This window comes from Oncorhynchus clarkii, chromosome 5 (assembly GCF_045791955.1).
Source record: "Oncorhynchus clarkii lewisi isolate Uvic-CL-2024 chromosome 5, UVic_Ocla_1.0, whole genome shotgun sequence".
NCBI lineage: Eukaryota > Metazoa > Chordata > Actinopteri > Salmoniformes > Salmonidae > Oncorhynchus > Oncorhynchus clarkii.
The window spans coordinates 56161610-56173013 of record NC_092151.1 but is presented as its reverse complement, the minus strand read 5'-3'; the positions used below and the strand labels follow the sequence as shown (position 1 = coordinate 56173013).

Here is an 11404-nt window from a genome sequence, read left to right as displayed (position 1 = left end):
TCCCTGTTCACTCACGACTGCTTGGCCATGCACGACTCCAACACCATCATCAAGTTTGCTGGCGACACAACGGTGATAGGCCTGATCACCGACGGCGATGAGACCGTGTACAGGAAGGAGGTCAGAGACTTAGCAGTGTGGTGCCAGGACAACAACGTCTCCCTCAATATCAGTAAAACCAGAGAGCTGATCATGGACTATAGGAGAAAGAGGGGAGAGCACACCCCCTATCACATCGACTGGGCCGCTGTGGAGCGGGTCAAGAGTTCTTTGGCATCCACATCACTAAGGACCTAACATGGTCCACACACACCCGCACAGTCGTGAAAATGGCACCTCTTCCCCATTTAGGAGGCTGAAAAGATTTGGCAGTGATCATCAGATACTCAAAATGTTATACAGCTGCAAGCACTATAGGGGGTGGTGTGGAAAGCCCAGTACATCACTGGGGCCGAGCTCCCTGCCATCCAGGTCCTGTCAGAGGAAGGCCCGAAGAAATGGCCAAAAACTCCAGCCACCCAAACCATAAACTGTTCACTCTGCTTAAAGTCTGGCAAATGGTACGGGAGCATCAGCTCTCGGACCAACAGGCTCCAAGACTACTTCTACCCCCAAGCCATAGCCAGACTTCTAAATACTAAATTAATGGTACCCAACTGATCTGCACTGACCCTACACACACTCACTAGACTAAACAGTACACACTATATACACACATTCACATACAGGTACACCACATACGCACACACATAACGCAGGCATTCCGACACAACACAAACACATACATGCACATTACATGCAAACACAAACAAAAACACTTTTACACTTATCATTTGCTGCTGCTACTCTGTTCTTTATTGTACTATTATTACTAAATACCCTGATACCTAGTCTCTTTACCCTGCCTTCATGTACATATCTACCTCAACTACCTTGTACCTCTGCTCATTGATCTGGTACTGGTACTCGCTTTATACAGCTCCATTCTTGTGTATTTTATTTATATTGTTACTATTTCATTTTACTCTGCATCGTTGGGAAGGCTCATAAGCAAGCATTTCACGGTAAAGTCTACACCAGTTAAATTCGGTGCATGTGACAAATAACATTTTATTAAATTTGAGTTAGAATAGCAGAATACACAAGGTGCAATTTCGAAACGTGGTTGGGCATCAGCACTTTTCCTCTTCTAATGTCACTCAATGACAGTCACTCAATTAGCCCATGTCAACAACAACAAATGTTGATTGGTAAATTAGCTGGCTAGACAAACACTAAACTATCTAAACTTGTACAGTCATGGCCAAATGTGTTGAGAATGACACAAATATTAATTTTCACAAAGTCTGCTGCCTCAGTTTGTATGATGGCAAGTTGCATATGCTCCAGAATGTTATGAAGAGTGATCAGGTGAATTGCAATTAATTGCAAAGTCCCTCTTTGCCATGCATATGAACTGAATCCCCAAAAAAACATTTACACTGCATTTCAGCCCTGCTACAAAAGGACCAGCTGACATCATGTCAGTGATTCTCTCGTTAACACAGGTGTGAGTGTTGATGAGGACAAGGCTGGAGATCACTCTGTCATGCTGATTGAGTTTGAATAACAGACTTGAAGCTTCAAAAGGAGGGTGGTGCTTGGAATTATTGTTCTTCCTCTGTCAACCATGGTTACCTCATCATTGCTTTGCACAAAAAGGGCATCACAGGCAAGGATATTGCTGCCAGTAAGATTGCACCTAAATCAACCATTTATCGGATCATCAAGAACTTCAAAGAGAGCAGTTCAATTGTTGTGAAGAAGGCTTCAGGGCGCCCAAGAAAGTGCAGCAAGCGCCAGGACCGTCTCCTAAAGTTGATTCAGCTGCGGGATCGGGGCACCACCAGTACAGAGCTTGCTCAGGAATGGCAGCAGGCAGGTGTGAGTGCATCTGCACGCACAGTGAGGCAAAGACTTTTGGAGGATGGCCTGGTGTCAAGAAGGGCAGCAAAGAAGCCACTTCTCTCCAGGAAAAACATCAGGGACAGACTGATATTCTGCAAAAGGTACAGGGATTGGACTGCTGAGGACTGGGATAAAGTCATTTTCTCTGATGAATCCCCTTTCCGATTTTTTTGGGGCATCCCGAAAAAATCTTGTCCGGAGAAGACCAGGTGAGCTCTACCATCAGTCCTGTGTCATGCCAACAGTAAAGCATCCTGAGACCGTTCATGTGTGGGGTTGCTTCTCAGCCAAGGGAGTGGGCTCACTCACAATTTTGCCTAAGAACACAGCCATGAATAAAGAATGGTACCAACACATCCTCCGAGAGCAACTTCTCCCAACCATCCAGGAACAGTTTGGTGACGAACAATGCCTTTTCCAGCATGATGGAGCACATTGCCATAAGGCAAAAGTGATAACTAAGTAGCTCGGGGAACAAAACATCGATAGTTTGGGTCCATGGCCAGGAAACTCCCCAGACCTTAATCCCATTGAGAACTTGTGGTCAATCCTCAAGAGGTGGGTGGACAAACAAAAACCCACAAATTATGACAAACTCCAAGCATTGATTATGCAAGAATGGGCAGCCATCAATCAGGATGTGAACCAGAAGTTAATTGACAGCATGCCAGGGCAGATTGCAGAGGTCTTATAAAAGAAGGGTCAACACTGCAAATATTGACTCTTTGCATGAACTTCATGTAATTGTCAATAAAAGCCTTTGACACTTATGAAATGCTTGTAACTATACTTCAGTATTCCATAGTAACATCTGACAAAAATATCTAAAGACACTGAAGCAGCAAACTTTGTGAAAATTAATATTTGTGTCATTTTCAAAACTTTTGGCCACGACTGTAGTAATCATGGCCGAATTACAGACCAGGCACACAGTGCCCGTGCCCAGGTGACCTGACCTCCAGGGGGCCCCCATTCATTTCATGAATCACTCTCGCTCAGATATCATATTAACAATGTGAAAAAAACTGTTTGCATGTTCTTTACAAAGAGGGCAACAGATGCTACTGAACCTGATGTCTATGTGTCAGGGAAGAAGCCACAGGTGGTATCTGATTTTAAGTACCTCGGCATCATACTTGATTCCAACCTCTCTTTTAAAAAGCATGTGAAAAAGTTCATTCAGATAACCAAATTCAACCTAGCTAATTTCCGATTTATATGAAATTGTTTGACTACAGAGGTAGCAAAACTGTACTTCAAATCTATGATACTCCCCCACTTAACATACTGCTTGACTAGTTGGGCCCAAGCTTGCTTTACAACATTAAAACCTATTCAGTCTGTCTACAAACAGGCTCTCAAAGTGCTTTGATAGGAAGCCCAATAGCCATCATCACTGTTACATCCTCAGAAAGCATGAGCTGCTGAGTTGGGAAAATATTGTGCAATACACCGAAGCATGTCTTCTATTCAAGATCCTAAATGGCCTGGTTCCCCCTCCACTCAGTATTTTTGTTAAACAGAAAACCCAAACATATGGCAGCAGATCCACAAGGTCCGCCATGAGAGGTGACTTTATAGTTCCCTTAAGGAAAAGCAACTTTAGTAAATCTGCTTTCTCTGTGAGAGCTTCCCATGTCTGGAATACACTGCCATCAGACACACATAACTGCACCACCTATCACACTTTCACAAAATGTATGAATACATGGCTAAAGGTCAATCAGATTTGTGATCATAATCCCTAGCTGTGTATTGTCGCTTTCCATGTTGTCTGTCATCTGTAGCTTGTGAAGTGTGGAAACACGTTGTTGCTTTTATGAATTTTGACTTGCTGCTTTTTGTTCTATGTTGCTCTGTCTGTATGCTACGTCTTGCTTGTCCTATGTTGCTCTGCATGTGCTCACTACTCACTTTTAATAACCTGCCCAGGGACTACGGTTGAAAATTAGCCGGCTGGCTAAAACCGGCACTTTTGCTGAAACATTGATTAATGTGTACTGTCCCTGTAAAAATAAAATAAACTCAAACAATTGTTTATTTTTGATTAAATGTACTGATGATGGATGTACTGTTGCTTGTATGCGTTGTATGTGTGGGCTTACGGTGTCTGTCTCCCTGATATTGGCTACTAGGTTGCTATCTTCCCACGACCCTTGCGGGACAGTGGTGCTTGTCAAGTGGGAGCGAAGGACACCGGTGTTGTTGCCGTTCATACCCTCCACATTGAGTAGACGGTATGTATCCAAAGAATAACATTTTTAAAAAGGTGACATCCAAATTGGTTTTCAATATAAGTTATTTCTTGTGTAGGCTGCTATCCCACTTGAAATAAAATTCTGTGATGGAATAAATTGCCACGTGAGCTACTGCCTGTGACACCGTGATACAGCTGCCCAGTGGGAAGCACCTCAGGTTGGCAGGCACCTTGATACAACACCTTTGCACTGGTCAACATGTTAGCTACAGCCGGCGACATCCTGATACAGCTGCCCTGTGGGAAGCATCTCAGGTCAGCAAGCAGCTCTATACAACACTGGTGCACTAGTCATTTGCAATGGCAAATGGTGGCAACACATCTGCTGAATTAACTGATTTGCTTTCCATACACCCACTCCCATCAACACACTGACTCGCCCATACTCCGGTCGCCATATTGGGCTGCAGCTACCCATACTTGCACCACAGATAAAACAGTGCCCTCTGTAATTATTGGGACAGTGAAGCATTTGTTCTTCTCTTGGCTCTACACTCCACAAGTTTGGATTTGAAATTAAACATTTACTTTGACGTTAAAGTGCATGTCAGTTTTAATTTAAGGGTATTTTCATCCACATCGGGTAAACCATATAAAAAGTACAAGCACTTTTTGTACATAGTGTCAACAATACAATAACGGGAGGTTAGCATTTGGGGGGGGTGATATTTTTTGAGAGGAAGTCCATTGATGGGAAGTGGGAGAAGATAAAGCTAGATGAAACTTGGCCAACATTCTTCTGATTTTCTTATTGATGAAACATTCGATCTCAAAACAGTTTTCCGTTCCCAAAACTGTAATGTTACGAACAGAGTGCACTAAAATTTGTAGACTTTACCCTTTCAAAAGTTTACATTTTTGTTTTTTGTTTAGAAGGGCAAGGGCAAACTGTGTTATTGCACACAAGCGCTTCACAGTAGGCGTTCCTAACGGAAATATGCAAATACATGCTAGAACGCTAGCTCGTGTTAGCCCTGCCCACCTCCTTACTTTTTCTGCCCACTCTGCTTAATTTGCTCCCATTGGAAATGACACCTTGTGGTCTGTCTTGGGTTAGTTATCAAAATCTTTGCTTGCACTGAGTGGCGAATCAAATTCATTTGATTGGAGTTATTGGACTAGTGGTCCACTAGTATATTCAGACTGGGCTACAAATCCGTAAATCGAGTCAAAATAACCAACTTGATTTGCCACTTACCTTGGCTGTTGATTCACCTAGAACGTTTGGTTACGCTTTATTTGACAATACATTAATAACAAATTCCCTACATAACATAGTCACACACAGTACAACAACCGCACGTTGATAATTCCGATATGTCACTTTGCGATGAGATAATTTGGTGCCACTTTTTTCTGGGACTCCATAAAAACACGCCACTTCATTACAAGTGACTTTTCACTAACCCTTTCCCTAACCTTAACCTATAGCTCCTAACCTGATACGTTAATTATCCTAACCTGCGACGAAAAAGTCGTAGCTGAATGGAAGTAGCTTGTTTTTCGGGAATCTGCATTTTGGCATATGTATATATTTTTACTTATAGAATTGTTTGTATTGTTTTTGGAGATTGTTAGAGGCATGTTAATCTCGAATATAGGCCAATAATACTGCTCAGGTTCTGCAGAACAGCACTTTTTTTAAGGAGTTTTGATACTGTTTGTAAGTATCCATGTTATGTACAACGTTATGCACTGAATTTGTATTTGAATGTGAAATGAAAATAAAAATTATTTTTCCAAAAAAAAAAAAAAAAAAAAAATCTCCTTTTTCCTAGGCTTTTTTTCCAGCCGTGGCTAGAAGGGATCCAGCTTTTGACAAATTACGGTCAAAAGTGTATTATTTTTTAGCACTTTTGCTAACCCAAACTCTTTTCCTAGCCTTAACGTAGCAGGTTATGATAATTCGGTTAAGGCTAGAAAAATGGTTACCTAAAATGCAAGAACAAAACAACAACTTTTGACCTTAATTTGACTAAAACTGGAATCCTTCTAGCCATCACCCTTTCCCCCCCACTACCAAGTTTGAACAGGGAGAGTGGGGTTCATTGCGTTGCTGATCACGAGTGCGCATGTGCTAACTATCAACAGACTCAAGAGTAGCAGCTCTGTGGTAGCAGCCTATGCTGAGCAATATATTCCATGGACATTTTTGAATAACGTGAACATCCCAGTTCAAATATAACCCGTTTTTGGGACCATTGTGGATGTAACTTTTTTCTCAGTGATAAGAAATTGCGTTAATTGATTAGGCCTAAGTACTACCGCACTGCGCAGTGACTGTTGGGGGAAGTTCGCGGTTGGACTTGCTGTATTGTCTGCCCCAGACACCGCCGAGTGTCTTCTACAAGCGCTGTCCAAGGCTACTTCAGAGCAGACCATCCACATTGGCGTGTTTTCGCATCATTAAAGACCGCAATAATACATTTCTTAGAGCGGTGAAGTTATTGAAAAGTATAAATATTTGTCTTATTTTTTCAAAAATGGCCGCAGCAGTGGAAATGGACGGAAGTATAATGGAGGGTGTGAGTATTTCACACGATTAAAATACACTTTCTACTACATATTTTATAAAAATGGTTTGACAGTAAACTTAGGATATGTATTTACTGTGTACATTGTCATGTTTTGTCCTCTTTCAGGGCGGGCAAATTTTGAGAGTAACCGCCGCACTGAGTTGCATCAACGGCGCATCCATCAGAATACACAAAATCCGCGCAGGTAGAAGTACACCAGGATTAAGGTAATTCATTTAATAAATATTTGCCATACTATTATAGAGAGTATGTATAACAACAAAAGCCACATGTCATTACTAATAAATGAAAGCTTCACTATAGTCGCAGTCTATAGCCCTGGGGCGATCCCCGGCGACGCCAGACAGAAGTTTAGTGAATCAGAAAACAAAGCAAAGTTGGTCTAAAGGACCTTTCTTTTCAAAGTAGATGTAGCATTAACGTACGTCTCCGACAAACAATTGATAACCGTTTTACAGCCTTTATTTGTAACTGTCTAATTTGTTTTATATTGAACGGCAGATGCCCTCGTTACATTTTTCATGTGATCCTTTGTTGGTTAATGCGCTAGCACATGGCTGTTCACTTATTTCTATCAACAACTGAACTAGCCTACTCAACTTTCCCTTCATCGCCTATATTATTCTGCACAGATAATATCAAAGCCTACTTATTTTTTATAGTGAAATAAGACGTTTGTTTCTTTCATTGTTAACCCGCCACCCCCCTTCCCCTTTTCACAAGACCACAACATCTGTCAGGGTTGGAGTTGGTGAGAGACATTTGTTGTGGAAATCTAGAGGGTGGCACAGTGGGATCTACTGAAGTCACACTCACCCCTGGGAAAATAAAGGCTGGGAAGCACACCGCAGACCCCCAAACAGCAGGGTAAATCATGTCAGGCTGCTTCTCTGTTCTTCCAAACTACACATTCAAATAGAGTATGGGACAGACAGTTTGTTGTGTTAAAAACCTTGTAGTTACTATCAACCTGACATATTTTATAGTCGTAGAAACACTATCCAAAATAATATCTAGAAGTGTCTATAGAATTCAATATTTTAATTTCACCAAACAAATAGGAAAAAACGTACTACATTAGTCTCCATCGAACTCGTACTTCTGTGTCGCTCTATGCCAGGAGTGTTGGGCTGCTGCTGCAGGTCTCTCTACCCTGTGCCCTGTATGCTGACGGACCCTCGGAGCTATGTCTGAAGGGGGGCACCAACGCAGACATGGCCCCGCAGATTGACTACACCATAAAGGTATGGTTAACCTAACCTGTGTTTGTAAAGGTGCCAGCGGGTGTAATGGCGGCTTGTGTTCCTGGAAAATCATGAATTTGACTTCTCTCAAGTTATATACCCTGTGTCTATAGATAAGCCCGCAGATGACCGCTTGGTATATGACTCACTCGACATCCTCTTACTTGCCATTCTCCTATTGTTGTTAAATGCCATTGGAAATACTTTAATACATACAAATGTCTTCCAGGTATTCAAGCCCATCGTGGAGAAGTTTGGAGTACATTTTGACTGTGATTTGAGAATGAGGTTCGTATCCCTTCCCATGTTGGGAGAATTGTTGGTGGGATAATACTGCCTGGCCGCCCAAAAAATGACTGTTCTTCTGTCTCGAATAGGGGCTACTACCCCAAAGGTGGAGGTGAGGTGGTGGCCAAGGTAAACCCAGTGAGTGAGTTGAGCCCCGTCACCATGACCGAACGAGGGACCATCACCAAGATATATGGCAGGTCCTTTGTTGCTGGGGTGCTACCCTATAAGGTACAGTACAAAGGAATGGCTTTGGGTTAGAATTGCCTAGGAATTTTACATTAAGTTAATGTTTTACCTGTGTAATAATATACTACTCTAGTAATGGAGTTGATTGGTTTTCATCCTTATTCCACAATGAATTAGATGTTTCTGGACAGGTGAAATTTATGCCACGGGGCAGTTCTTTCCACCCATACATGTGCTATCCTCTATGCACGTGGAAGAAAAATATGAACTACATTTTGAGTGAGCTCGTACTTGTTTTCCTCCAGCTCGCCAAGGACATGGCAACGACGGCGACAAGAGTTATCAGGAGAGAGATAAAGGACCTATACATAAACATCCAAACGCTGCAGGAGAAGGACATGGCCTGTGGGAGTGGCAACGGCATCATGTGAGCTTATACCTGACGGTTTACCGTTCCGTGAACCCTCCGACTGTAAAACACTGTCAAAAGATGCCAATACCCGTATGACCTCAGTAAACCTGTATCAGTCACTATGCCAATGTTTTTGGAGATGATCCTTGTCAAACCACTTGCACTAGTAGAGGGTGTATTGATGGCGTCATCTGAAAAATCTTTCATAAGTAGACTGGTGGCTTGCATAATGTTGTGTCCCTAGTTTGGTGGATAGACGAGAGAAGGTTTTTTTTATTTTTTTACTGCCATGGGTAATCTGCCGTCTTAAATGCTTAGCAGTTCTACCTCATTTTTGACATGCTGTCTATCTTCACCAGAATCATCGCAGAGTCTTCCACGGGCTGTATATTTGCAGGGTCAGCTCTTGGGAAGAAAGGTGAGAAATCCACTGTTCTTGTGCTTGCTTGCAGCTTGGTCTGTGAAGTGTACAGTACACGATGTACCACTAGTCGGCAACATCCGACAGAGAATGCCTAGCATGTCTATGCTAGGATGTGAAACTGTAAAATCTGATTGGATGGTGAGTGAAGTAGTGCATCCACATTTCTAAGGCCATACAGGGTAAGTTGTCAACTGTGGAGAAATTGGAAAATATTGAGAAAAGGGAAAATCTTGCTCATTGTATTTTGTTTGGCAGTAGTGGCTACTATTTTTAAATTGCCATCAGCAGATGCATCCGTAGGTCGTTTTTTTTTCTTTCTTTTTTAGATTGTCTGTTTCTACAACAACACAGTTTGTTCTCTTGGGAGCAGAGTTAGGAGGTGTATGCAGTGCACCTGTTAAGGGAAACAAATGACTCAAACTCTCTGGCACACACTGATAACCTCTTGGCCGGTATTCATAAAGCTTAGAGTAAAGGCGTTGGCATGCTTTGAGCTCAGCTAGGCGAACCGAACGAGTGTGCTTACATACTCCCTTAGGCAATATTACTGTTTGTCCGTTTTGAGATGCAGTAGCCAGTATACACTTCCTGAAAATAGTCAGAATTAATCTAAGATGACGGGAAAAAAATGTCGGTTAATTTTTTACGTTTTTGCAGAGGAGATCTTAGTCGTGCAATTTTACAGTAAACTAAGATGTTTGGTGCAGTATTTCACAATGAAAAAATGTGAATGAAAATTAGTTCTCTCGTTGAATGACAAATGCTTTATTGAATAATCCCTGCTGTGGACTAATCAGACGGGGGGGGGCGTAGTCATCAGCTTGCCTCGAGGGAAAATGTATGCCGGGACATACAAAAACCATTACCGAAGTCCAACGCTAACAAAAATATCACAAAATGTTGTCATAATATATGCGCAATCTCTTCCGAACTGTTTTGTCTGGGAAGCATGCAGACGCCGTAAGAGGCCTGCTGATCTGGGATCAGTTTTGCTGTTTAGATTATAATGAAAAAAATTACAAGGGGAGGACCTGATCCTAGATCCCACTTCTGCTCTATTAGACACCAAAAATACGGACCCAGATCTAAAAAATAATTATTTAAAAATTGACAACTAATGCTTTTCTCCTATGCCTCAGGTGTATATGCAGACAAAGTGGGCTTCGAGGCTGCAGAGATGCTGCTCAGGAATATAAGGCACAACGGCTGTGTGGATGAGTTTCTCCAGGACCAGGTTAGCAATGACACACACACAGGTATTTTACAACGCAATGTTAGGTGTCCTCCTGTAAGTGATCTATACTAATTGTAAGTAACGTGAACTTCCAAGTCCAAGTTGAATAGGTGCTTGACCCCTGTCTTTGCCTTACTCTCCATCTAACAGCAGCCGCTTGACCTTACTCTATTTAGAGTCACACTGAACTCTTTGTCTTACACTTTCTGGCAGCTAATCCTCTTCATGGCCTTGGCGAATGGCACCTCCAGAATCCGCACTGGCCCAGTCACCCAACACACACAGACTGCCATCCATGTGGCAGAGCAGCTCACCCAGGTGGGTCCCAAAAAGGTTTTCATTTATTTCTGAAGATGCGCATTTGTTAATGTCAATGGTTTATTAACTTTTTTATAAAACCAGTCAACTTTTTAATAGAAAGTGTTGTCCTTATTCCCAGGCTAAGTTTACAGTGACCAAGGCAGAAGATGAGAATGCCAGCAATGACACCTACATCATCGAATGCCAAGGAGTGGGTGTCACCAACCCTCATTTCTAGCCACGCCCATGTGTTGTCTCCCCACCCCTTTTTATGTTGACATCTCCATCTGCAGTCGTGGATAGAAGAGGCACTGGAGAGACTTGAGGACTCATAGCCGATACACTACTGTGACGTCACTGAATAGTCTGACGCTGCTTCTATTTATATTATGATTTATGGCCCTTGTGGCTCGATATTCAAGCAAATTAATTATTGGTTTAGAAACATACAGCCACATGAGTTGGTCATCGTTGTCCGTTTCCCCCTATTGCATTAACTATCATTACCCTCTTAGCTTGTATAACTCAGGGTATTAATGCCTTACACTGTTATAATAAAAACCTTTGATTTC

General features: G+C 42.2%; 1 protein-coding gene across 1 annotated transcript; it reads left to right on the top strand.

The window, feature by feature from the left end:
• The first annotated feature begins 6244 nt into the window (after positions 1-6244).
• On the top strand, positions 6245-11404 carry LOC139409040 (RNA 3'-terminal phosphate cyclase-like). The gene is made up of 11 exons (XM_071153701.1): positions 6245-6729; positions 6847-6947; positions 7465-7608; positions 7862-7985; positions 8215-8273; positions 8363-8504; positions 8768-8889; positions 9234-9292; positions 10438-10532; positions 10746-10850; positions 10972-11404. Exons 1-11 carry the CDS (start codon positions 6688-6690, stop codon positions 11068-11070), a joined length of 1092 nt encoding a protein of 363 aa, XP_071009802.1. The 5' UTR covers positions 6245-6687; the 3' UTR covers positions 11071-11404.

Excerpts from the sequence above, each read along its gene's own strand:
- LOC139409040 (XM_071153701.1), top strand. The coding sequence starts at position 6,688 with ATGGCCGCAGCAGTGGAAATGGACGGAAGTATAATGGAGGGT. Across the intron at positions 6,730-6,846 it reads ACGGAAGTATAATGGAGGGT|GGCGGGCAAATTTTGAGAGT; the intron begins GTGAGTATTTCA and ends GTCCTCTTTCAG. Across the intron at positions 9,293-10,437 it reads GTCAGCTCTTGGGAAGAAAG|GTGTATATGCAGACAAAGTG; the intron begins GTGAGAAATCCA and ends CCTATGCCTCAG.